This window comes from Lissotriton vulgaris, chromosome 5, assembly GCF_964263255.1.
Source record: "Lissotriton vulgaris chromosome 5, aLisVul1.2, whole genome shotgun sequence".
In the NCBI taxonomy this organism is placed as follows: Eukaryota; Metazoa; Chordata; class Amphibia; order Caudata; family Salamandridae; genus Lissotriton; species Lissotriton vulgaris.
Window position 1 is genome coordinate 516,171,830 of NC_141693.1, and position 27,994 is coordinate 516,199,823.

The 27,994-nt window shown below is 43.1% G+C and overlaps 1 protein-coding gene across 1 annotated transcript; it reads left to right on the forward strand.

Annotated features, from left to right (window-relative positions):
- Positions 1–1,853: 1,853 nt before the first annotated feature.
- ACTA2 (actin alpha 2, smooth muscle) lies at positions 1,854–26,507 on the forward strand. The gene is made up of 9 exons (XM_086921942.1): positions 1,854–1,889; positions 3,422–3,592; positions 6,147–6,275; positions 15,311–15,421; positions 16,646–16,730; positions 16,835–16,996; positions 20,186–20,377; positions 22,015–22,196; positions 26,182–26,507. Exons 2-9 carry the CDS (start codon positions 3,464–3,466, stop codon positions 26,323–26,325), a joined length of 1,134 nt encoding a protein of 377 aa, XP_086778068.1. The 5' UTR covers positions 1,854–1,889; positions 3,422–3,463; the 3' UTR covers positions 26,326–26,507.
- Positions 26,508–27,994: the final 1,487 nt, after the last annotated feature.

Here is a 27,994-nt window from a genome sequence, read left to right on the forward strand (position 1 = left end):
AGAGAGAGTGAGTGTGTGTGAGAGAGAGTGAGTGTGTGTGAGAGTGAGAGAGTGTGTGTGAGAGAGAGTGTGTGTGAGAGAGAGTGAGTGTGTGTGTGTGTGAGAGCGAGTGAGTGTGAGAGCGAGTGAGTGTGTGTGAGAGAGAGAGTGAGTGTGTGTGTGAGAGAGTGAGTGTGTGTGTGAGAGAGTGAGTGTGTGTGTGTGAGAGTGAGTGTATGTGTGTGTGAGAGAGAGAAGAGTGTGTGAGAGAGAGGGAGTGTGTGATTGAGAGAGAGTGTGTGTGAGAGAGAGTGTGTGTGAGAGAGTATGTGTGTGAGAGAGAGAGAGTGTGTGTGTGAGAGAGAGAGAGTGTGAGCAAGTGCGAGGGAGTGAGACAGTGTGTGTTTGTGAGAGAGAGTGTGTGAGAGTTTGTGTGTGAGAGAGTGTGTGTGTGTGTGAGAGTGTGTGTGTGTGAGAGAGTGTGTGTGAGAGTGAGAGTGTGTGTGTGTGAGGGTGAGTGTGTGTCCCCATTGGGAGCATGGTCAAGACTGATTTGCATATGACTGGGTTCAAACTGGAATGGCATGGGGAGCAAAGAAACGATGGATTTAGGCCCAGATGTCTTTACTGGGGTGAATGTATGACATTGTTCTGCATTCTGTCCAATAATTGTTCTTTTTGCATGGGACAATAATGCAAGCAAGGTACATAGCTTTCTCATTCCCTTGTTGGGTAGTACAAAATATCCATAATTAGGGTTTTAGTAGACTTGGTACCCTTGAACCTGTAGCATTATTGATAGCTACACCCCTGCTAATTTTGCACCACTGTGAAGGGCGTGTTCTGCAGCAATTTCTTCACATATACGGAAGATAAATGGTTTATGGAACCTGGTCACACACACTGTATCAATTCCAATGCAGGCAGAGCTCCCTGCCTGTACCCTCCGCAAGTGTCGAACAAGGTGGGACAGGCATGGAGGGCAACCGGGAAACGCCTGATGGGCTGGTCTTATAAGTCAGCATGTGAGCTTCATTTTTGTCTGTTTGTGGGCATATTTTAAGGTTTACTGGGCCGAATTTTACTGTTGATTTCCCTGATATTAAAACAAAAATTGCCTGCAGCAAGCTCAAATCAATGCAGTCTTCCATACCTCTCAAAACACTTAAACAGTACAAGTTCACACCTGACGCAATTTGCAAACATGGACACATTTTTACATAGCTAATTCATAATGGGGGCCACTTTCATTTTGGTGCCTGGGACTGTTTCCTGTCGCAGTCCGACCCTGGTGTCGAACAAGACAGACTTCCATTCTGATCTCAACAGAAATGTGCTCAGCACCTTTTGCTCTCCGTCAGTGCGCGTCAGTCGTGTCCCTGTGGTTGTGGCATGCGATACTCGACCAATGCTGAAACAATCCATTCACTTTGCAATCGCATTAAAAAGTGCCTTCTTTTATTCTTGAATTAACCCCTGGTGCATCATCACCGTGTGCTGCTCCTGAAAACGCTACCTTGTATGTTATGTCAGGAGGGATGCGTCTCGCGCGCTGGAATGTGCTGGGAGTGCCAGACATCTCCGGTCAGGAGTACAGTATGTCAGTGTGCTTCAGCCACTCTCGTGCATATCTAATATGTTTATATTCTACAGCTGAGGGCTCCTCCTGCTTAGCGAATACTACAATGGAATGCTGTGGAAGAGACCCAGGGGCCTTGTCCACCCAAATTTGAGGTTTTTGCGCCGAGATCCCTATAAGGCTGTGTTAGAGTGCGAGATGAGGTTGGATGCTGTCTCTGCTCCTTGTTTGGGAAAGCGGTGGGAGGAGAACTGGCCATGAGGCTATATAACCATACGGCTTTTATCATCTCGGTGCACCATCCCAGAGCAGCTAGCCCCAGCAAGTCAGGGTAAGTGGCGCGCCTGTTTACATAGAGCTGCATGTGCGCGCGCCCGCGAGAGCGCGCGCTCCCACGGTGTCAGAGTGCATCCAACTTGCTGTTTTTTCCTTTGCACTTCCAGTTGCATGCTTGCTTTCTACCTGATTCCGAAAACAATTGGGAGGCATTGTTGAAGTGCAGTCTTTGCTAACGCGAATATGGGTATTGAATGTACATACGCAGCGCTGGCAGATATGTGCATGCCCCAATGCGCTTGCCAGGGGCTCAGCATGCGCCTAGAAGTAGCTGTCACCTGTAATTACAATACACTGTAGCGCATGGGTGTTACTGTGTGATTTAGCAATGTATTTACTTTAAATGCACAGTTTCGTCATTGCATTTGTTTGAACCTATGGGGAGCTGAAGTGTCATGTACAAGTGAGGCAATGTGACATTTTTAAGAGCGTGACATTTTAATGAGCATTACATTTGAACGTGAGCCATGCCGTTTTTTTTCTTTGAAGCACGAAGAGCGCAGTGCACTGCTCACCTTAACGTTGTTCTGGCTTGTTGTGAGATATAATGCCTGTTTACATCCTGCTGCGCTCTCATCTGTAGAGGGAAAGGATGGAGAGAGCTCTGGCAGATGCTGCCAGGAGCTACGGTCACAGCCCGCTGGGTGGCAGCAGAGAGCACCGACTGGAGGCTCGCGCACAGATTTCCTCAAGTTTTGTGGCGTATTATTACTAAATATGGCTCTTGTTCGACTCCGGCGAGCTATAAACCAGCAGCTTCGTCGCCCCGCCCCCAGCAGTCATTTTTTGGCACAGCCCTGGCCTGAACTGGTGTTTAAGCAAAACCCTTGACCTGGAATTCTCTTCCAAAAACAGACATTTGGAGGAGTATGTCCTAATTAGGACATGATGGCTTTCCTTCCAGCTCAAGTAGTTCATTCAAGCTGCATCGGCGCGAGCGATCTGTGTGGGAACGGGCTGTTTCTTTTCAAACAATCTACACTTCTGTTTCTCTCAACCACTGCTTTTAACATGTTTATGAACATTTTGAGAGATTTTTACATTTTCACCCTGTTTTGCGTAGCAACAAACGAACATAAGTGCAGAGTGTAGTATACTTTCTTTTTACACTTTAACATCTCTGGGAAGCATGACAAAAATGCTCGGATTCTTTCCACTAGCACTGATTTCTGCAGCAGTGGAAATGGCTACAGTGTAGCGTTTCAGCTGAATATTTCATTTTCAACAGATTTCTGACAGCATTGCCAATCCGGCACCTATATACTATGGAGTGAAGCATATTAAACACCTTATGATATTTTAACATCGATTGCAACATCCACACACGATTTCTCCTGTGTGTTTGAAAATGCAGTTGCCCCCTTCACAACACAACTACATTGCTGGGCGGACTTTGATTCTTTTCTCAATAGTAACACAATAAACCTCAGCCACCATTTCTAGATTTGATCGATATTTAAAAAAATAATAATAATACATTTAAACCTTGAAACTCTGATGATGCGTTTTTGTGATTTTTTCTTTTAGGAACTTTTCTGTGCGAGAGGTTTGAGGAAGTTGACATAAAAGATGTGCGACGAGGAAGACACAACTGCACTGGTGTGCGACAATGGTTCTGGACTCTGTAAGGCTGGCTTCGCTGGGGACGACGCTCCAAGGGCTGTCTTTCCTTCCATCGTGGGCCGCCCCAGGCATCAGGTTAACACCCATATTTACTATTTGCTTGTCGCCTGTCCCTGTGTCTTGCAGGGTTGGACCCTAGCCATAGGGCCAGACACATGAGGGCCTGCAGTCTATTGACAATCTGTCCAGATATCGAATCTTTACAATTCCCTTCATTGCATGTTTTAGTTTGTTGGTTTTATTTTATTTGGCTATTGATCCAACTTTTGCAGCAAGAAGTAGATATGCAGAACAGCCCTTAAATATTATGAGCTTATTAATGTATGTCATAAGGACAGAAGTACTGGGTTTAAGGGAAGGACTAGGAAATAGGCTGAGGAGGGCACAAGCTAGAGCAGGGTGTGGTCACCACTGCTTGGTAAATCCTCTGAGAAGGATGGGCACAGGACAGCTGGTAGAGAGATCCAGAAAGGAATCCGTTTTGAATCCATCATTCAGAACTAGGATCCCCTTAGAAAAGTCTTCTTAAATGAGAAGGTTTAGATGGACTGTGAAAGAGATTTTCCAGGTATATCCCCCTTACCAGATCACACTTACTTTACTTCTCAGATCAGCATATTTTAGGATTAATAATGTGTTCAAAGAGATTAATTTCCAAAAAGTTACTTCAGTTTTTTTGCAGCACAGACCTCACCACGAGTTGCAGTTTCTCTATGTAACAGATGCTCTGGTGAAATTATGATGCTCGCTACATTTATAGGACTTGAAGTCCCACTGATTTCAACAAAACATGAGCATGCTAGCAAGTGTATTTTGATTTAGAAGGCAAATGATACATTACACATGCAATCGATAGGCATAAAAAGAGCACAAATCCATTTCCAAAAATAAATCAGGATTTTCAGTGAGGCAAAAAGTAGTTGTCAAGACCAGAACAGCCATTGCTTCCAAAGACTTATTGTGGTGCGGATTAGCCAAGGTCACTCTTGTGGACAGCCATATATGGGAAGCAAATGGGTCTTCCAACAAGTTCTTTTAAATCTACGGCTGCAAATTATTTTGACACATTTCTCCCATCACAAATGGATATATTCTCTATTTCTTAGTTTTAGCAAACAAGTGTCTCTCCATCCCATGTTGATTTTATCGGTGTTTCTCCTTGCAAAGCCTATCATATCAAGAGTGAGATAAGCCACGTATATTCTATTTATTCGATGTTGGAGAGAAAAATAAAACATGGTACATAATTGGCTCTTTTATGTTCTTGATCACAATATAGCATTGCCAGCAAAAATATTGCTAAATGCTGTAATGGCTACATGCATAGCCACAGCTATACAGTGGTCACCAGAGGCCATTTTCTCTTAGTCCACCAACATCAAGAAACATGGTAGCCCACTGCCTTACCATGAAAATCTTTCCGGCACTGACATCACTTGAAGCAACCCAGGCCTGCCAGCGCCTTTTGCTTCCACAAACAGCTGAAATGCAAAAGCTGAGTAGCCCTGTCACATAAAATATAAACCAAAAGTTCTGCAGTTTTCGCACATGCAAGATAAGGCAGATGTTAAGGATTTTAAGTTGATTTTACAAAGTTGCACATTCTGATATTTGAGATGATTTCAGTGAGTGACATTTAATCTCTTACAACAGAAATATTTAAAGGTTTACTCGTTCTACCTGTTTTGCCCAAGTTTGATAAGAGAGTCCGGTGACTCTCTCGGAAAGAAATGTAACTGCCAGCGACAGCCCCCTACTTGGACACGTTTTGTTAAAAAAATCATATGTCATTAGGTACTGGTGGAGAAAGCAGGCTTAGTCCCCTTATCAGTAATGCGACCCTATATTAATCTGTACACAATTGAAAAACTCAAACCTGTGTTTCCAAATCACAGATAAAGCAAAGAGCCCCTTGTAGGAAAGACAGTCTTCACCTGCAGTACACTATGTAGAATACTGTGGTATTGAGCAATCCAATCAAACCTTATAAATGGTCTAACCGGGGACACAAGAAAGCAGTACCTGAGTCCCAGTGCTAGGATTTTTGCCACTTTTGGATAAATTACATTTTGAAGCCCCACCCCATCGTGGGGACAAAAATTTCTATTTCTTTTTAAAAAACATTTTTTTAATAATTTCAACAGATATTATTAGAAGAGTTTTATAAGTACAGTACAGGTAGATTGAAGGCAATAACAGTGTGGGCGTGCGCCCATGTGGTTACAATTGGTGTCTTGCTTGTGCGTGCGGTTGACAGATATACATTGAGAGAGGTTCGGCGAGCTGGAACTTGACCTTGTTGCATATTGCCCTCAAAGGGAGGAAGAGAAAAGTCAGGAAGGAGAGATAAAGCGGAGCAGACAAGGCAATAGGGCCCTTCCTGCTGGTTGGGCCGTTAGCCTTTACCTCATGCTAGAACAGAACATACAGTTATAGTGACTATTTCAGCAATGAAACATGATGCAGCATTAATATATAAAGTTCGTGAGATAACTAATAGACATAGCCATGCTTTTCTATACATTTATTTACAAAAACAGTTCTTTCTAAGTAATATTGGCATTTCTGGTGTAAGGGTGCATATTAGCAACATGCAATTTGATCTTTTCTTCTTCCTTTGTTTTCCTAGGGTGTCATGGTGGGGATGGGCCAAAAAGACAGCTACGTCGGTGATGAAGCACAAAGCAAGAGAGGTATCCTGACCCTAAAATACCCAATAGAACACGGCATTATCACAAACTGGGATGATATGGAGAAGGTACGGTTAATACTTTGAAATAGCGCATGCACGTTGCTCCTTAAATCAATTTGGCAAAGGAGTGTCAGAGACACTAAAGGTATATTGAATCTAGTCAGTCTTTTTTATTTGCAACAACAGGTCCACATAAAGTGCCAGATTCACAAAATAAGGTCAAAGTTAATCAAAAAGATGTTCAACAATCATCAATCAAGAGAGTCATTCTCTCAAGAAATCTGGGTGCATGACAGTCTGCGGACATCCACCAGGGTTGGGCCCCACTTCCGGCCCCACACATCTAAGTGACTGGAATTTTTGGGATTCCCCGGCTCATCTCCAAAATGTCTGCCAAGTTGCATCTTTCTCCCTAATAGGACCCACCGCTTGGTAGAGGGTGTTACCCAGCAACCCAGCCCAGTGTGCCCCGCTAAGGCAACAAGACTGCTCGCGTGTCCCCATCACTCATGGGCAATGGTCCACATGATGAACAGTGACACAAAAAAATACATCTGGCTCCACCCCATTCACACATCCCATGAATCGCCAGCAGCACCAACACAACAAGTGATCAATGAAGCAGATAACACTCTAATGACATGAAAATGTTTAAGTGAGAGAGGGACTATATAGATGTGAAACGACGGAGAGTGACATATCACTAGCAATAAAATGATAGCACCTGTATATCAAAACATATAAAAAGTAAACTGGAAATACATGTAGATCTACATTGGCACTCTGGCCCAGGGAAGAAAGGGAAAGATGAGCACACGGTGAACCCCAGCGTGCTACCAGCTCATAATGTGATGTTCCCAACTGCCCTAGGCCTTTCCTAGCCTCAGAGCTAACAGGGCCCGCCCATCTCACTCCAGTCCACTAATGTCACTGTTACTATTTCGCCAATTTTATTTATCGGGACAAACAAATGATTTCTTGACAGGAAGATTTGGAGTGAGGGACACACTGGCCCTTGGACAGGGTCTCAATGAGTCAGATACTGAGGCATCGACACAAGGGCGGAAGTATACAATTACATAGGGACAGAGGCGCAACTAGAGCCGCATTTCGGGGGGGGGGGAGGCTACTAAATTTTTTGGGGGGAGGTGGCTAATTCTTACAGCAATAGGCAGAGTGGAGATGAAGGGGTGAAAAAACAACAAAGCCTCGTTAAGACATTAAGGGCCAGATGTAGGAAGGCAAATACCGGTCGGTAACGGCCGATTTAGGCCGTTACCAACCGGTATTTGGAGTTTGGGATGTAGGGGCATGTTAAAATACAGAATCGGTAAAATTACTGAATCTGTATTTTGACATGTAGGTAGCACTGTAATCGGTGCTACAGGGGTTTAAGAATTCGTTATTTACCACCAACTAGAAGTTGGTGGTAAATAATGAAAACCCTTAAAAAAGCATTTTTTTTGCTTTTAAAACAGTGCCATGTTGCAGACATACATGCCCTAAGGGCATGTATGTATGCAACATGTGCACCCATGCACAATTGAGGGGTGCAACAGGGTGTCAAAGTGACACCTTGCCACCCTTCTATGTGTCCTCCAATTACCGATTCGGTATTTACCGATTCGGTAATTGACATTCATTCCTATGGGCCTCCAGGCCCATAGGAATGAATGTCAATTACTGAATCGGTAAATACCGATTCGGTAATTACCGATTCGGTAATTACCTATTCGGTAATTACATCGGTAAAATGACCGACATCCCGATTACCAGTTCTTAAATACCGAATCGGTATGATTCGGTATTTAAGAATCGGTAATCTGGGATTACCTACATCGGGCCCTAAATGGTCTTTTAAAGACATGTTAGGTACTCAGGTGCGGCTGCGATAAGCTCAAAGACTGTCTGTCCTGCATAGGGATAAGAACACAAAACTAGGGACAGAAAGACACATGGATATTAGCACAAAAACACACCGGGGCTGCGGTCGAAACATGCCAAAGGTGGCACTGCGATGAAGTGAGTGCAGGAGAGGGAAACTGGCACCGGAAGACACTGATGGGGGCGGGTGGCACTGTCATAGGACAGGGAGGAATACGGACAGGGCTGGACGGGTGCTGGGGCAGGAAGAGAGTGATAGGAGAGCACGGCCACTGATGCTGGAACGGGATACACCGATGCTGGGGAGGGGGGATGTCAGGGAGCTAGCGTGACTGACTCCTAGATACAGTGTATCTGTACACTTCCCTGGTACAAAGAGACGCTCACAGTCACACTGACACTAGGGAGAATGGCCATGGAGCAGGCAGAGACATGTATACTGTTTCAGGTAGTGCTTTAAATGAGCCGGTACTGTCCGGTACTGAGTGCCGGCACTTTTTTATTTTGAGAGGGAGAGTACCCGCACTTCTTAAGTGAAATGTAATGCTTTTAATTAGAGAGTACCAGCACTTCTCAAAAGAAATGAAATATATTTAACTGGAGATTACCGGCACTTCCCAGCATCAAGCAGGTACTCTTGTACAGAGCACCTGCACTTCTATTTTTCCATTTCAAGCACGGGTGGCAGGGACACGCACTGAAGGGGACAGGGAACACACTCCCACCAGGAGGGGAAGACACTGCAAGCAGGAAGACCCCTCCACCGAGGCAATAAAGACCCTTGCACTTGGACAGACACACACACACTGCTACTGGGGAAGCTGACCCCTGGAATGCGTGCAGTGTGGGCACTCGTAGGACACAGTGACAGAGAACACACTAACATGAAAGTAAGACACACACTGACTCTAGGGCGGATATTCACATACATGACTAGTGAGACAAACAGAATGGGCACCAGTCAAGGAAGGAAATGCCACCATTGGTTACAGTTTGAATTATAAATGGCAACAATAATCAAGGTTCAGTACTCTGTGCCCTGGTGCCACTGCACCTGCTGCACCGGTGGAAGCTCGGCCCCTGCTGTTAGAGCCTGTTAGGTATGTTGGAGCAATTTAGGATAAATCAATAGGTTTATTAAAACAAGCAGTGCAGCTAAATTGTGGCGTCAGTGCGAGAAATATACACATGTTTCTCATTCTGATATCAGAGCAGTATTTGACATCTGTACTATTAGCTTAGACATGCTTACAAGACACTACTGCTTTCATGTTACAGCACGGCAATGACACGCACTTCGACTCTTATGCCTCCGTCCTATATGGCAGTGGTTAACTTGGGGCTCCAGAGCCCTTCATTTGCCACAAAGGTTGTTTTACTAACATGTGCTAACGAATTCGTGAACTACCGCTTTAAGGCCGCATAACTTTTAAAGTGACCGAGACCACACTTTAATGCCACGCATGTGAAAACAGATACAAGGGCTGTACAGTCAGGACTGGTAAAAGTCACATGGCTGGGGTGGGAATATTTCCAACCGTTTGCAGAGGGACTGTCAGTCTAATGAAATATCATTCTGCAATCGTGAGTTATTTAAGCAAGAGGAGTAATTAGACATTGGTTTGAAATAAGTTTAAGGAGTTTCCATGGTCTCAAAACTAAATGCCTGAACACAGCTTTTAAAGGGAACGACAGTTTGCGTTCCCCGCTCCTCCAGTAATTACAGCTGAGCCACTTATTTCGCTCTGCACCTGCGCATTGTGTAAATAGTCTGTCTGCGCTGGGCGCAATGACAGTTTTTTTTTGGCTAGACCGGTGAGGCTTAAATTGTGCCGGTGGTGCCAGGTGATGGGCACCGGGGAGAACTGGGACTTAAAGCTTTCATCACCAGTCTTTGAGCCAGAACAAGAGAGAGAAAGACAGAAAAGTGAGAAAGAAAAGGTATAGCAAGATAGGAACAATGAGAGAAAAAGAGAAAGTAGGGATAAAAAAGCTGAAAGAGTGAAAAATGAACAGGCAGTTTAGAGAGTGGTGGAAGAGAGAGGCACCAGGTGGAATGAAAAAACAACCGCGGTTGCAAATGGCATCCGAGCCGCTTGGCAGAGAGGAGCTGTTTTTAAAAGCTCTGGGCCCCTGCACATACGTAGTTATTTATTTGTGACACATTGAGCGTGGACACACAGTGCTCGTTTTTAGCGTCCTGTTCTTCGGCGCTCAGATCCATATATGGCTTTAGAAGTGCAAGACTGCAATGGCGGCCAGAATCAGACCACACACTTCTGCTGCAGCAAACTATCACACAACAACAGCACATCCACAGTTCACCATCAGAATTTCATTCTTATTGGTGGACGTGATCGAACGTAAACCATCGCGTTAGGTTGTAACATTTCACGTTTTCTTCTAAATGCTTTTGATAGAGTTTCAAACATTTTTACAAATCCACGGATGTTGGGCCATATTATCAAGAAAGGGCGATACATAATCGCCGCTTTTATCGGCAGGAAACTGTAGATAAAGCGCCTGTAATGGGCTTGATAATATGCCCTTGTAAATTCCCATAGAAGCACAGGTTCTGGTGTTAACCTGGGCTTCCATGGGAATTTACAAGGGCATATTATTAAGCCCATTATCGAGGCATTAGCGGCAGTTTCCTGCAGATAAAAGCAGTGCTAATGTATCGCCCTTTCTTGATAATATGGCCCCTTGTTTTTATGAAAATGTACTTGCAGGGTGCTGACCCCCTGGTGGTGACTGCGTGTAATCGTGTACACACACAACATTGAAAAGCTTGAGCGCTTCAAGGTTTTTAAACCATTGTAAAATACCACCCGACACCCAAATGACGTCTCATCGTTCGTGTCAGGAAGAAATGAAGACAGAAGTCGAAATCCAAACATATTGGCATTTTGCAACAAACCCGTCTGTATGTGCACTGACATTTTTTTTACACTGGCTGCCCATCAAACAAAGAATTTCCTTTAAGACATAGTTTATAAGGCAGTCTATGGTCTCGGTCCGATTATCCTGAAACAGAGTTTTAAACAATATTTCCCTGCCAGAAATCTTCTGTCAGCAAAGGTACAGCTATTAATAGTGCCTAGATTCAAACAAGCACAATGGGGAGGCAAAAGCATTGTGCATGAAGCTTCTAGAATATGTAACTTACTTCCTCTTGGGAAAAAACAGCACCCAACCTCCTTGCTTTCAGGAAAGAGGTAAAAACTTGGTTATTCAGAACTTAGTACATCTTTTACCCTCTCCTGATACTTGCATCAACTCTGCTACAAAGCTTAGACGCCTCAGGGTGATAATGCTCTTTATAAGCTTAAATAACATCACATAACACTGAGATGGTGTGTACTGATTCTGCAAGGCCTTGTGCCAAGCCCATTGACTGACACACTGTATTAATTTGTAATAATCAAGTGGCACAGGTCTAATTAGGTGTAACAAAAGTGCCCTGACATTTTTACTACGGCGTGCTCTCCTAACTTATAGCGCTTTCTCTCTCTTCATTTCATTTTGCAGCATATTGTGCCTATTTTAATCAAGGCAGCATTTTCCCAAGAAGAACACAGTTTTTTAGCACATGTTTCCTCTTCCCTTAACGGTTACCAAGTTTCAAACGAATGTATGACGTTACAACACATACATTTACGCATGCATTTACAACGCAGTTTTTACATCACAACATCCATTACAACGCATTCCATTACATCGCATGATACTACATCGCATATTAAAAAACTACCTTTACACCGCATTCCATTAAATCGCATACTACCTTTACAACGCATACCATTACAACGCACACCATTACATTCCATTTAAGGTAAGTATTTGATAGTATACGGGTAAAAATGACTATTCTCATTCCAGGGGGTGCAACAGTAGGGTAAGTGTTGGATAGTGTAGGGGTTAAAATTACTATTCTAACTCCAGGTGGTGCAACAGTAGGGTAGGTGTTGGATAGTGTAGGGGTACTATGCGTTGTATTGGTATGCGTTGTAATGGTATGCATTGTAATGCCTGCGTTGTAGTGACATGCAGTATAGTATCATGCGTTGTAATGGTATGCGTTGTAATGCCTGTGTTTTAGTGACATGTGTTGTAAAGGATGTTGCGATGTAAGGACTGCGTTGTAAAGGTTGTTTCCCGTTTCAAACACAGTCTGCTATAACGGATTGGAGCCCCATATTGCTACACATATTCGACGTGAAACCTGGTTCATGTATACAAATTTAATTTTAGGTCTCTTGTAATTGCAGCAAGGACCATGTTAGCTGGTATATTTTCTGAGAATATGTTTTACACACTACAGTATATCAACCCTGCTCAAAATGAAACGCAGAGAGATAAATAAATAAATCACATCAGAAATATGTGGAAATTTCTGTATTTTAAAAGCTACTAAAACTGAATGATTTATACGCTTTTTCTTTAAACATTTTGTCCGAAAGTGCTGGTAGATAGTGCAACACATTCAGATTAAAGGCAAAGAATAGTGATAAATATTTGTCCGCAATTGGATTTTGGGAGTCTTTCACACAAGTTTATTTTGCATGAACTGAGTTAAATAGTAGTGGAATATTTGTGAACCTATATAGATGGAATCATGTCAGTTTGATCATTTCAGAGCCAGATGACTCACTCATTTGACCTTTTGAGGGCAATTTGAACCTGTCTGTGATCATTAGCCTGCCGAGCATCCCAGCTGGCGCCTAATGAGTCACTGCACGCCCCTGGTCTGTGAAATGGATGCACTGTGCATTATTAATGAAGAGTGCACACAAACGATCTGCAGCTGGGGAGCAGCACACCCATGCCACGCAGTGACGTAGCTGCCAAATGTTGGAAAATATCTCATATGTGAGGCTTGTTTCTTCAGCCCCACTGACAGCCAACAATGGTTGTGGCTGGTCCTCTTCTCATGGCCATCAGATTGAATCCATGCAGCAGTGCAGTTAAACCCTCTGACAGGGCCCTTGCATTCTTCTTCCTACCTCATTATTTGAACTTTTATTATATCATGGCTGAAGTGGTGACAATGTGCCTTTTAAATCCAGAGCTATCCTTCTCAATCCAAATAAGCGACTAATATATCCACCACTCAAATTACTTTCATATTTCACTATACTAATTCACCACTAATCCTTTATGGGTTCCGGAGTAGCTTACTACTCACCAAAAAAGCGCTTCAACACCTCTTCAGGGGGTAGCAAGCGCTATATAAATGCAATTACAACACAATACAATAGTGCGAAAGGTACTGCATACTGCCTTGCCAGATTTAGTCTGTTACTGAAATATTGATAGTGGGCGCCACCGGGTAGTGGAGGGGCCTGTGCTGGTTTTTACAGCGGAACGAAGAGCCAAGTTGTCACGTCAGTCTGCAGGCTGCGCCCAATCCAAATGATGCATTTGTACTAGTAAATAAGCCTGCATCAGATAATAACATGCTGCGCTCCCTCCTCTGGCCGCTGCACACTGAGCTGGAGAGGTGCCACTGCGCATGTCCAACCTGTTGGGCTGGATACCCTGCGGCATTGATCCATGAAGGTAGCAGGCAGATATGCTGGTATGTCAGCTGGTCCTGGCCGGGTGTGGGATCAGCCATCATTTCTAGCAGAGACCAAAATGGGCAGATTGCAGAGGAAGGTCCACAGGTGAGGTACCTGTCACCCATTTAACTCTGAAAGAAGTTGACATACCACTGAAAACATGGACTATGATCTGAGTTTTTCCCTTCACTACGCTCTTCAAGATAAGTGGGCATATTTACAAGAAACTGTTGGGCGCAGTGTTACGCCAAAATTGGTAACACCGCGATCCAACAGTTTCAAGACGCGGGGAGCACCATTTTCACAAGAATATCGCACATCCCTGTGTTTCCCCAAGTGCTGGCGCAAAAAAGGCTGCTTAGCGCCAGAGCAGGAACCGTAGCACCATTTTGCTAGGCTGCCTGTGCTGCAGGGGCATTTATTTATTTGAAGGAATGGACACCTTCCTGCACATAAACAATCTTTACAGGCGTTTTGCTCTATCTATGTGTGCTGCAGAATAAAACATTTCTCCTTGTATCGCCTGCTTAAGATCAGGTATTCCCTGGCAGTATTTTTGGCCAATAATAATTAGGCGAAGGAGTTAATGCCATCAGAACATCGGAAAAAGTGACGTTCTGGTGGCCACTAGGGAAGAGCGGCCCATGCATGTAAGAGCAGTGGTAACAGGTGAAGGGGGGCAGGGGGGGGGGGGGGTTGGGAGACTCGACAGATAACGTCAGGGCGAAATTAATCATTTATTTAATTTTCCCTCGTCATCGTCTGACTAGTTCCCACCACCCTGCCCGACTGCTCTTACCTGCATGGGCCGCTCCTGCCCCTAGGGCATATTTACAAGGAGTTAACACCACCAGAATGTCACTTCTCCAACCTTCAGGTGGTGTTAACTTCTTCGCCTTATTTACAAGGCGGCCTTAAGCCACGTAACATGGCTTAACGCCACCTTGTAAATAATGCCCCTATTCATACAGCACTTAGCGTGAAAGGGGCATGCAATGGATGTTGCATTGGGCGTTCCACTGCAACACCCATTACTTTTTGACTGGGCCCCATATTTACACGGTATGGAGCAGTTCAAAAATACCTCCAGGGAATACCTGGTCTTAAGCAGGCGATAAGAGGAGAAATGTTTTATTTCTCCTCGTATTTTGCTCTTTCCATGTGTGCTGCATTCTGCAGCACACAGTTAGAGCAAATTGCCTTTAAAGATAGTTTATGTGCTAGAAGGTGTCCCTTCATGCACATAAACAATTGCTCCTGCAGCGCAGGCATCATTGCAAAATGTCGGTAGGGTGCCTCCGCTGGCGCTAGGCAGGTTTTCTTGCACCAACACTAGGGGAAACACAGGGGTGCGCCGTATTCTTGTGTGAATACGGTGCATCCCTGCGTTTTAAAACTGTTGGAGCATGGCGTTACCAATTTTAACGTAACACTACCCTCCAAAAGCCTCTTGTAAATATGTTCCAAGGTTTCTGTCCCCACCTATGCTATCTAGACCTGATGTGCTCTGCTTGCCTTGCACAGGAAGACAACCGCACGGTTTTGTGCAAGAGTCAACTCTTAAATGGTGCAAGGGAGCCAGGTGGACCTAAAAGGAGCAGATGTTATGAAAACCTTAAATGTTTAGTGTTTTTTCTGTTTTGTTTTGTGTAGATCTGGCACCACAGCTTCTACAATGAGCTGCGAGTGGCACCAGAAGAACACCCAACACTGCTAACCGAGGCTCCATTAAATCCTAAGGCCAACCGGGAGAAAATGACACAGGTAAGTCACTGCAAGCGAACGAGCCCGCGGCACTGCCAAGGTGCATGCGCCAGAGATCAGACAGGGAAGCTAACCAAGGCACAAAAGGACACCCGAGTAACCCACAGGTAAAGAAGTGAGCCACTCATCAAATGTGTAGCGAAGGATAGGACACCGAGAGACGCTGTGCACTTTAGAGGTCATGACCTAGAGTGGTAAAACATATCTCTGCAAGCAGATGGGGAATAACTTGAGAGAGCATTTTTCAGCTTCTATGTGCTTGGCTCCTCCCATCCTTGTGCTGGTGAAGTCCACTTCCGTTATTTTTGTGGCGTCTTGAGCAATCCACAAAAATGGTGGCCACGTGGTAATGGAGATACCCAAACTTTGCCTGACACATGCTCCACTGTAAAACTCTATGAGCCTTTGAGAGCCATGGTTTGTTAGAGGGATGTTGAGCCATGTGTGTGGGGCGAACCTCAAAGTCCAAATCATGTATTAAATGAATTGAATCCAAGGCTATCACAATGACACCCGGGCAGGAAATGGCTATTTAAAAAGATGCTCCCCTGTGTGTGACATACCACAAAGAACAAAATGTGCTGCATTCAATTTTAAATATTTAATGTAAGGCTAGACTTCTAGGCGCCTCTGTTAATTTGTCATGGCCATGGACGTAGCCTTGTACATGGGCTGTGGTAACACCACTGGTCATGGTTCAAAGGTACAGCATTACTTAGGGGGCACTGATACAGCATTGACCATGAGCCAATGGGTCCAGCATTGATCTTGAGCCAATGGGTCCAGCATTGATCTTGAGCCAATGGGAACAGCATTAATCATGAGCCAACGGGTACAGCATTGGCCATGGTCTACGGGTACAGCAGGGCCGGGGGTGTAGTATTGGCAATTGGCCATGCGTGCAGCCTAGTTCATGGCCATGGGAAGAGCATGCATTATTTTACCATAGTTATAGCGCTGGTCGTTGGTCATGACTATAGCATGGTTATAAGTCATGGCTTTATATGCAGCAAGGGCCATGGGGCGTGGGGGGTTCGGGTACGGGTCAATGGCTTATAGCAGGGGCCACACATATAACTTTTTGCATAAACCATATCACAAGAGCGCATTAGACTCTTGCACCAGTTGTTGCTGCCATGTGCCTTACTGCCACCTCACTATCAGGTTGTGGACATTTTAACTGATGCTTTTAATATAAACAAACACATTTCAATTACATTTCAGATCATGTTTGAGACCTTCAACGTGCCAGCTATGTATGTTGCTATTCAGGCGGTGCTGTCCCTTTACGCATCTGGGCGTACAACTGGTAAGCGCTCAATTCTGGTTCTCTTTGTGAGCCACATCTTACCCATGCATCCCTGTGTCTTAGAAGCTATGGATTGAACCATGCGCCCTTCCCTTTTTCCACAGGTATTGTGCTTGACTCTGGGGATGGTGTCACTCACAATGTGCCAATCTATGAAGGTTATGCCCTGCCCCATGCCATCATGCGCCTAGATCTGGCTGGCCGTGATCTCACCGACTACCTCATGAAGATCCTTACGGAACGTGGCTATTCCTTTGTGACTACTGGTGAGTCTTTCTTCTAGCTTCATTGTATGCACACCTTCATGTTTCCACAATACCTGGCAGGCGCTGGTGAGTTCCTTCCAATCATTTACAGATCGTATCCAGAACAAAAAGCCTGCATCTTTTCATACTCAATGTGTTCATGTAGATCCTTATGGAAATGGCAGAAATAGGCTTTAATGAGGTTACTGCACATCTAAGCTTTTCACACTGAATTCTAGGTGTGTGGCAGAACCCATTACCTTATGCAAATTACGATCATTAAAACTCTGGTGGTATGGAAAATGCAGTCAGACGTACAACAAGCACGGTATTTGCTCTCAGTATTCCTCAAAATGCACCTAATTTGTTCTGCTTATCCCCTAAATCCTGCAGTAAAAGTGTACCTCCTATATATGGCAAATTTAAGACCGCATTGCGGTATTACCTCAAGGATTAGAATTCCGTTTTAAATGGGCATCTAAGTATGCATTACGTTGTCATTCTTCAGTCAACCCGGGGGTCACAGTGTTTTGGGTGCAGCTTTTTTGCTGTCATTATAAATTGAGGTCCCATCACGATCAATATTAAAATATGTGAAGTGACGTAGAACAACTGACTTTGATAGAGCGCGGCCACCAAATGCTTAACACCAGTTCCAGCCTACAATTTCTACAGACATGCATTAGGTCTATTAGTTTCCGGTAAGATAGTTCGGTTGGTTAATGCACCTGCTGGTGCAGCTCTTCGTTCAAGCGTTGGAGCCACAGGTTGGAATTGCTGCTTGACCTGTCTTTAACATGAACAGACTCCCTCGTGAACATAGCTTCTATAGGTTGCATCATCTACGGTTAGTACAGCATTGGCTGAGAGTTGTCACTCTGACTGTTCAACTTTAGGAATGTGCACATACTCACTGCAGAGTGAAGTTTGACTCTGGGTTAAACACCCTTGCTGCAGGAAGTGACGTCAGTGAGCACGGAGAATGCTTCTCATGTACTGCGTTTCCTAGGCATGAAAGAGGCAGGTGTGGAAAGTTATCACTCAGGAAAGGCTGCGGCTTCTGCCTGCTAGAGCTTTAACGAATCCAATGAGAGCATCGAACAAGCCCTGGCCTGGGATTGGACACTCTTTTATGGAAATATACAAGGACCCCCTGAATGGGATACATTTCCTGGGTCAGGGTAAAGCAATATGATGCGAAGGTAAAAACCCAGGCAAATTAAAACAAATTATCTGGCAAAGAAAGATATCACAGAAAGTAAACACAGCATAAGAAGAAAGAAACTCACACAAACTATGATAACATGAAAAATGTATTTAAACTTATAAAAATTGATATGAACATATTCAATGATACAAATTTTTTAAAAAGGTTTAAAAAAACACACAGTTCTTCAATCCAATTGATATACAGTAATCAGGGAAATATTAGAGCATTGTTGATTCCTGAAATTAATCAAAGAAGATGATTCCTGTCAGGAATCCGCTTCTTCGATTAATTTCGGCTGCGTTGTGCAACAGGGAGGGAGCAGGAGAGCGCCATATCTTCAGAGATATGGCGCTCTCCTCCCCTTTCCCCTGCGCCCCACTGATTTCCGTGTCTGTGCCCCATGAATACACATTAGCACCATAGCGCTAGGGCATGTGCATGAGTCTAGCATAGGTTTTGTACAGAAAGGTTACCCTTCTTGTACAAAATACTGTGCCTAGACACAATAGAAAGCTTTTCTCACTTTGAATGCGTGCTGCACAGTGCACAGGGAAATAAAAACATTTCTCCTGTAAGCGCCTCTTTTGAAAGGGCGTTAACGTTTGGCGCAAAGCCATGTCTACAAATCTTTGTAAATATGGTTTGGAATCAAAAAGCATGGGTGGTTGCATGGGAACGCCCATGTTCTACCCATGTAACGCCCCCTCAGCGCTAAGTAATGCAAAACAGTGCTTTGCGCTACTTTGAGGGTGCTTTCCAGCACAAAACAAATTTTGTGCTGGAGAGTAAATAGCAAAAAAAATAATTTAGTGCCGTTTAGCATCACTTTTGTGACGCCAACCCAGTGCAAAATGTTTGTAAATCCCCCCCCCCCCCCTTTGTGTCTAGTACTGAATTATCTAATTATCCGGAAGTGCTGTTACCTTAAACGAGTTCAGGCTTCTCATAAAGGCGAGTGGATGGAGTTGTTTAGGGCTCTTATGGTGATGAGTGGCTGTAGAGTAGCTCGGCAGTTAGGAGTTACTGCCCGATAATCACTGGAGCTATTCTGTGAGTGATGTAGTGTGGTGACATACATTGATCGCAGAGGTTGACTAAGCTGGTAACCCGCTGGCCACAGACTCAACCTTCAAAACCTTCAATCAACTACAGAAGAAGGATGGTTAAAGGGATAGTAGGGAGAGGAGTCACGCGGTCGTGTTCGCCATTTGCTCCATCCATCGTATCCAACTGTAAGAGCTTCTGCCTAGTCGGGCTTATGGACAAGAAATGGTGCCTCAGCCCATCCACGCATGATCCTCTCGGTTGCGCCGCTCTCCTGGTGAGCACGAGTACTAAAGGCTAAGATACTTCAGATCCAATTCATTTAAAAATGATAATTATTGCAAGATGAAGTGAGTGGAATGGCTTGGGTGGAATTAAATGCAAAGAGGATTTTTAACCCATTTGTTCTTCAAACCAACCACCTTTACTCTCTCTATCACTCTCTATAGGTATCTCTCATTTTCTCCCTTTCTCTTCCTCTTTCCTCCTTCGTTTTTCAGTCTCTCACTAACTCATGGTTCTGTCTTCATCTCCCTCCCTCTGGTCTTATCTCTTTCTGTGTCTGTCTAGGTTAAGGGTAGCATGTCTGGTAAGGAGTAAGAATGTTGCAAAGTGGAATGGTCCAGAGCAACAATAAATGAACATGCTTCCACATAGGAATACAAAAGGGTAATCAAGTATTGGTTAATGAAGTACTAACACCATCTTTATTTATTTTTCAATGTCTTTCTTGATTTAAAGGGCGGACAACGCGATGGTCTGATTGATCCAAGAACTTCACAAATTCTTTTTTAAAGGCAAATTCGTTTGTGAAAGGAGGCTGTTTTGAGCTTTGAGTCATTAATTTCATGACCTTAAACAAACTTTGTAACTTTGTGTCACAACAGAAACATAAATGGAATGCTGCTTGCCATTAACAATTGAAAATGCGTTTTTTTCTTTCTTCTAACCTACAGCTGAGCGTGAAATTGTTCGTGACATCAAGGAGAAGCTGTGTTACGTGGCCCTAGACTTTGAGAATGAAATGGCCACTGCGGCCTCCTCCTCCTCTCTTGAAAAGAGCTATGAACTACCTGACGGTCAGGTCATCACCATCGGTAATGAGCGTTTCCGCTGCCCAGAGACCCTCTTCCAGCCTTCCTTCATTGGTGAGTACTGCGTTGCTTGAGAAAGGATAAAAACATGTACTCCTTTCCCTACCACTCATACTAAAGGAGGTGGAATGACTCAGCATTTTGCAGAATTTGAATGAAATGCCCCCGACCACATAGGACGCAGATCCTCTTACCCCCTATGCACATCCTCCTACCCTAGCGGGCCAAGAACATTTTGGACAATCTGATTGGCCGTCACAAGGCCAATCAGGCTACTTGAAACTTTCCTGTGGGATCCAGGTAATATGTTGGGGCACCTATTCAATCAGGTTACCTTACACTCTCTGTGGTCCTAAGAGATTAAAGGGCAACAGAAAGCCCATGCAGTGGCACTTCAACCCCTTACTGTTCATCCCCATGGCAGGGGAGTGAAATCCACTTGGATTTTTATTTTCTGCTACTCAGTGAATTGCTAGGCCCACCTATTAGTTAAGCCAACGGTGGGAAGTTCTACTTGGCATCCGATCAAGCAAACAATGGCCCCATTCCACCAAAAGAAGGAACCTGAGAGTCAACCCTGAACAACGCCCAATTCTGGATTTCTATTTCCTAATGAAAAATCCTGCACCCTGCAGCTTAAAAATGCTAGGTGCTATTTAGTCACTTTGAGCCAGTGTTTATTGAATGTTGCATGTCCAGTTAAAAAAAGGGTCTAGCTTCATAGTTGCCACCAACCAACCAAAATAAGGGGGATTCTGGGAATTCAAATGCTGCTTCAAGCAGACATTCAAAATTAACAGGAAATAAAATATCTGATCGGATTTTCAGGTTTTATTAGGAAGTCCTTAATGATTGATTTTCCAGGTATTTCAAGTCTAGAGTTTTTCAGTGTGCAGAGGGCTGGTAATTAGAGTGCGTCAGTGAATACTTATGTTTTTGGTAAATTATTGTATCCCTGTCTTTTCTTATCTTCTGTAGTACCTATCCATTTCTATATGGAAACATTAGGAATGTAGTATTTGGCTCTACACAAATCCACTGACATCGTTGCATTTGTTTAGTAGACACCCACTTTGGGTTTTAATATAATTTTTTTTACAAAACGTGAATTATTATTAGTTGAGGATTGTGCTCTAGTAGGTAAATGCAGAGCTCAATTTAAGCCAGTGGTTGCATGTGGTGGGAATTGGAGTTCACTTTTGGTTACCTGGACTTGTTTTTCAGCATTAGAATTAGGCCCAGAGAAGGAGAAAGGGGGAACTAGGTGAACAAAGGTGGAAGAGAAAAGTAGGGAAAGATCTGGGTGAAGCAGTGATGAGAAAGCACCTGCAAAAGTGAGATAAGGAGACAGGAAGCAAAAGGTGCTGAAAGAGACAGAATTAAGACCAAGAAGCATTGGTACTCAGCAACCCGGCGATCCACTGGCATTAGGTCCCACCGATTCCTAAGAAAACTTTGCCCCTCCCCCAATATTTATAATTTTTACAAAAAAAATACTTAATTTACTGTTAACCACGTGCATCACAGACTCTGGTTGTGAGTGAATTCATCTGTCTTTAAAGTTTGAAATGTGGTGTCCTGCTGGTTATCAGCCTTGCATTACCTTTCGTGACATTCTAAACCTTGTTGTTTTTTCGCTGCTTCCTAACCCGTAGCCCTATTTTTTGTTTCCCTTTTCCTTATGCACACAGGCATGGAGTCTGCTGGTATTCATGAAACAACTTACAACAGCATCATGAAATGTGACATTGACATCCGGAAGGACCTATACGCAAACAATGTGCTATCTGGAGGCACAACTATGTACCCTGGCATTGCAGACCGGATGCAGAAGGAGATCACTGCTCTTGCTCCCAGTACAATGAAAATCAAGGTATGTGACACTTGCATTCACATCTTCTCCTATTCACTGGGGGGCATTGCTAGCTCTGACCACCTACGGCTCAAAGGGTCACGCAGACGTGGATGAGGCCATTCTCCAGATCTACTCCCACTGGCATCCATCACCACATTCAGAATGCACATCCAGGGGTTTAGGCGTTATGTATTACCAGAATTCATCAATTTTACTGGGTGATTTGTGCTTTTCAGAGTAAGCCTTCCCACTAGGATGAAAGCACCGGGGCACTACATTGATGTGTGTGTGAGAAGTTATAGAGTTAAAGCCAGGTTACCTATGCAAAAAGAAACCCAGGCTCGCCCCTGTCTTTGATTCATTCACATTCAATACTTCAATTTCTATTTCGAACTCTAAATCAGTTCTGTGATCTGATTTCCATCGGTGTGGCAGGGGATTAAACATTTCCTTTTTCCTGATTAACCCAGTAACAGTGGTGTGACAGCTACTCATTTTTGAAAAAACAGAGAAAGACCCACACACCGAGGGGACAGGGTACCACTAAACAGTGAATTCACAAAATCCCCCTCGGGACCAAAACCTGAACCTCATACGACACTCAACTCTACACACACATATATACCACATTCAAAAACACATTCTTGCCATAAGCATGTATCGCAAGAATTGAGAAAGATATATATGTTTTACTTTCTATTTATAAAGAGTTATAAAAATATATATTTTTCTTTTGTACTCAGCATCTTAATATCATAATTTGTTTAAAAACACATGCACATCAACATTAATAATAATAATAATGATAGCAATAATCAAAAACCCAAAGCAAATTAAAAAAACTAAAAAAACTTTACACAACAAAACGACAAAACGAATTACAAAAGGGAGACCAGTTAAGACACGCAAATTGCTCTATTAGAAAAACGCAAACCTGCTATATGTATCAACAGGGATCCATGATCATATCCATATTTCATATAAGACCTCACAGTGTACAGCAATTCTGCTTTCCAATTCCATCAGCAGCAACTAGGAAACTTTTGTTTGTCTAAGTAAGGGGTCATCTCTGTATTAGTTATCATTGACTGCAAAAGGGTGTTAGATATCACTTTTGCTACCTCTTGGATTTGATGAATTAATGACCATATTTGGAGTCAAGAAGCCAGAGCAGAATACTAGAAGCCAAAGTATTGCCCTCTTTATTGTATCAGTCCCTAATCCTATATTTATATGAGCATACTTTTTATTTGCTGCACTGTAAATTTAGGCGGAAGCTGGCTGGTTCTTATTTTGATCATTAACATTGTAAACGAAAAGTACTTGGTAAGAGGTGGACCTTTCTAAACAAAGTTTCCATAAAGGAAGACATTGCATTATTGTCTTATAATCTGTAGAGTGTGGCAGAGCACAAAACGCTGGCCCTCATGTTCTTGCAACTTGTGGAAGAAGAGAGGATTTCATCCAATGAAATTGTGTTGCTGCCATCTTATTATGGTGAAACCAAAATCTGATAAAATAAATGTAGCCCAGTTGTCATGCTGCAGGAAGTGTTGCAAGAAGCAAGGGACACTACAATGCAGACATTTAAGGCAGCCATTTTGAAATTGGTCCTACTGTTTGCTAGCAGCCAATGCAGAGGCAATACAGGACTTCCTGGTCCCCTACAAGACATGTGCTGAACCAAATCCATGCTCTGTCTGTTTTCATTCAGAATATGTCCACAGGGAAAGCTCGGCATAGCTTACCTAGCTCTCTGACTAGGTACCAACTAATGTGAATGTGGCTGTGTCTTTGTATGTGGCTGTGATGCAGATTAAAGTTCCACTACACGAGAATTCGGAAATCTGTCCAGTCATTGGACACCTTCTCTTGACTAATGTGGGGTCATGCTAAGGTCAATCCATGACCAAGCCTTTAAAGTAGAACTACATTATTCAGAAAGGTTATGTCTTTCTTAGTCTGTTGCATAATGTAGGAAACACATGAAAAATATTCCCAACTCAATACAAACTGCAGATTATCTAGTCTGGCAGTCTAAAAATTAAAATTACATGGCCTATATTTTCTGCAAGACCACCCACGCTGACACTAAACTGACCACACACTGCATGCGACACTGATCTGTTTCTTAACAAAAATAACAGATGCATATCTTGAATAGCAAAGCTAATAGATGCACCCATGCTAAATTTACAAGCAGCAGGCAACACTCTCAAACACAATCTCCTGTTCTACACACATATAAAGTTCCATTTAGGTGAGGAGTCCCCCAAGGACCCATTCCGATACCCATTGCTATGAACATCCCAATGTAGCACTTATGTTACCCTTGCTGTCTTTGGGACCCAGATCCACACACATGCAAATCACACCGACCGGTGACTCGGCCAGGTGACCAGAGAAGACCCTTAAGCTCATGCAAACTGTTTGTGAATATTCATGCAAGCATTACTCAACAATCGTTCAGTCCCATTAGTATCTGATTCCCCCGCAGTCCTCCAAGTCCATCGAGGATCCATAGGACGGCGACTTTCGGTGTTAATGTTATAGGTTGGGCCAAGATTCTGGACAACAATCTACCAATTTTGGACCAGTAACATGTAATAATTGGGCACTGCCAAAATGATTTTTATTCATACAGTGTGGTTTCTAAGATCCCATTAGGCAAATAAAAGAATGGCTGCAAAGAGAGGTAGCAATTTCCTAGCAGTATACATTTTGGTTGGGTGGGGAAGCAAGAATTACACCTAGTTAACGTGGTTTCACTTCAGACAATGTCACTACCTAGTCGAATGTCCTCTCTTGTGTTTGAAGGATTGATCATGCTTAAGCCAGGCATCTACGTCATAAATTCACCCCTGTGTCTTTAAACAGGGAAAAAAGCATCTTTGTAATGTATACATTATTCCATGTACCCCAACACCACACTTTGCATAGCTTCAGAATTAAAACCTGGAGACCAATTTGAATCACATGCATCCAGCGAAAAATATTTTTGCCTCAGAGAAGTGACACATCTTGTTGCTAGTTCTCGCCAATTTGCAATTGTCTTTCAAATGTATCAACGTACAAGGTATGATCTGCAAGAAGGCTTGGTATGCGCTATAACATAGCAGTATACGAATCACAGATTCTCAGACCTACTTTTCTTCCCTATACCTATTCTGGTGGATTATGCGCCAGAGTAAGTACATTATAAATGTGGATTTTCACATTACCTTTGTTTCCTCTCCCCATGGAAAATGTGTTTCTAAGTAAAGGAGTACCCTTTCCCGTCGCCCAGAGAAAATATGGGGGTGCGACTGGAATTGTTGTCTCCTTATTTGCACGCTTACATCATATTACATTGGCATGTGCAAATAGAGTGGGAAAAACAAACATTTGGAGCATTGTAGACACCCACAATGTTATAACCGGGTTGGTGTTCAGGTCTTCCACAATAGCCACCCCAATGACCCTCGACTGGCCGCATCCATGTTTTCACCTATGGCCCTTAAGCACTGGAATTTCTGTGGCAGTGATTTCCAGGGCAGATATTGTGATTATTCAAATCTGAATGTGTCATTTGCACATGCAGATAGCACATTTTGTGTACAAGTGTAACTAAAATGCTTGGTTAACAGAGCCCAAAGTGACAAATAACAAATTGCTGTAAAACAAGCTTTTCCCATATGATTTGTCCAACACATGTAAAAGAGAAATAAGCAAAGGGAAATACGTTTTGCATATTTTGAGGCAAATGCCCCTAAAAGGTATAGGCACACTTGTACCGTTTTGTATCTTTTGCAGTTGTGGCTGTTTCAAGCACCCCTAGCGTTTTGTTGTTTTGACTTTTATGATGATTGTTTGGATCCAAAAGTGTACATTCTCCATCTCCTGAAGAAGCTTTTTTTTATGAGATACTTGTGTTTTTCATTTTCATCCTGATCTTCCTCTTTAAGAATTTCTCGTATTTTTAGATCCATAATTTGTAAATTCCTTTTATTTTTCTCTTCCCCAGATCATTGCTCCCCCAGAACGCAAGTACTCTGTCTGGATCGGTGGATCCATCCTGGCTTCGCTGTCTACTTTCCAGCAAATGTGGATCAGCAAACCAGAATATGATGAAGCCGGACCATCCATCGTCCACCGCAAATGCTTTTAAACATTTTTTTTCTTTTATTTTTTTAATGTATTTTGGATTTCAACATATAATGTAACTGTGAACGTACGTACCAACAAGTACTTTCCCACAATTCCATCCCAAAATGTATTTGATTAATAGCTAACTGATTGGATACAATGTATTTTTTTGAAAAAAATAAAGCTTAAATATGCTACCCACAACCTCCCTCCTTTGGTTTACTGGACGCATATTTTATTTTGCATCTTCTTTATGACATGGAACTTGGTGGACTAGCTCCATTGGAGATCCATTTTGAACAGGCCTGCTCCTCACAGTGAAATATGGGAAATATACTATTCGCCTTTGAGCTGTATGAATCTATTGTAATTAGGATACAAATGTAGGCAAAATGCAAAAGTTAAAGGTAGCATCTCATGAGTAGTCAGAAGGTAGACCACATTTAGCAACCTTTTAGGACACTTGGTTTCACTGTTTAAAAGAGTTACCCTGACCTGCCTAAGTGGAAGTTATTCAGCTTGCTTTTGGGCTCTAAAAATTAAATAACACAAACATCTAGGAGAAAATAGACTGCTCCACGGTTACACTGTGCAGATAATCAATACAATTTGGTAGTGTTCAAACCTCCATACGGGCAGACTCAAATATCAGAGGTCATGAATGAGGTGGCTTACAGTATCCAGGAGATGGTGCGGCTTTCACTAAGGATATGGTAATGTTGTATCCTACATAGAGACTCTGGTAGCCATGTTGGTAGTTTCAAGTCTTCTTTATTGTCTCATGTCCGGATATTAACAAACTTAGCCCAGCCAGCTCTAGATGGGTACAAGTCATGTACCAGCCATACGCCAACCCCACCAGGAGCAGCCTGCCTAGCTGCTCAACCCATCTCCAACTGTCATCCACACATCCAGTCAGGCACCCAGGCATTCCATTCATCACAGGCACACGGCTACCAAAGTCTCTATGTAGGATACAACAGATAGCATTAGGGAAAAGAAGTTCCTCACAATGCTTGGCTTCAAGGTCATAAGATCGTCCTTAAAATTAGGACAATGGTTAATTGGTAGGGATAATAGTTTGAATAGCTTGCATTGGCTGCGTTTGACACCAGCTGCGACGTCTTTGCACCAGTCAACTCTCCAAACAAGGTGTTCCCGTAATGCAGTGGTAAATGAAATATTTGACAGAAATACCAAAGCAGTCAAAAGATCCCCAACCACAGAGCCTGGAAGCCTACAGCAACCACCAGCCCAAATGCAATTCTACTAGTCAAAAAGGTGATATATGTTTTAAAGCATTTCAATGCAATGCATGTGGTATAACATCAATGAGTGACACACCAAAAAGAGCACACATTAAAATCTTATATATATGCAGAACTGATGGAAGACAATGGATTAGGTTGTACATTGGCACCTTCTACCAATAAGTTACCTAAGCTTTTCTGAACTTCTATTCATTTCACTACGGTCCCATCTCCAACGACTTCCATGTACAAATAACAATCCTTACACCACCCACTTTCATCACAAATTCTTCATTCACCATTAAGGATTTAGACATTTTTCCCCAAAACGTGAATATATAAACACACTCATCATTTACATTAATGTGCCACCTCTCCTTTGAATCATCTCCAGTCATACATAATCTCATTCAGCTGTACTGTTGCTTCACAATTGAAACG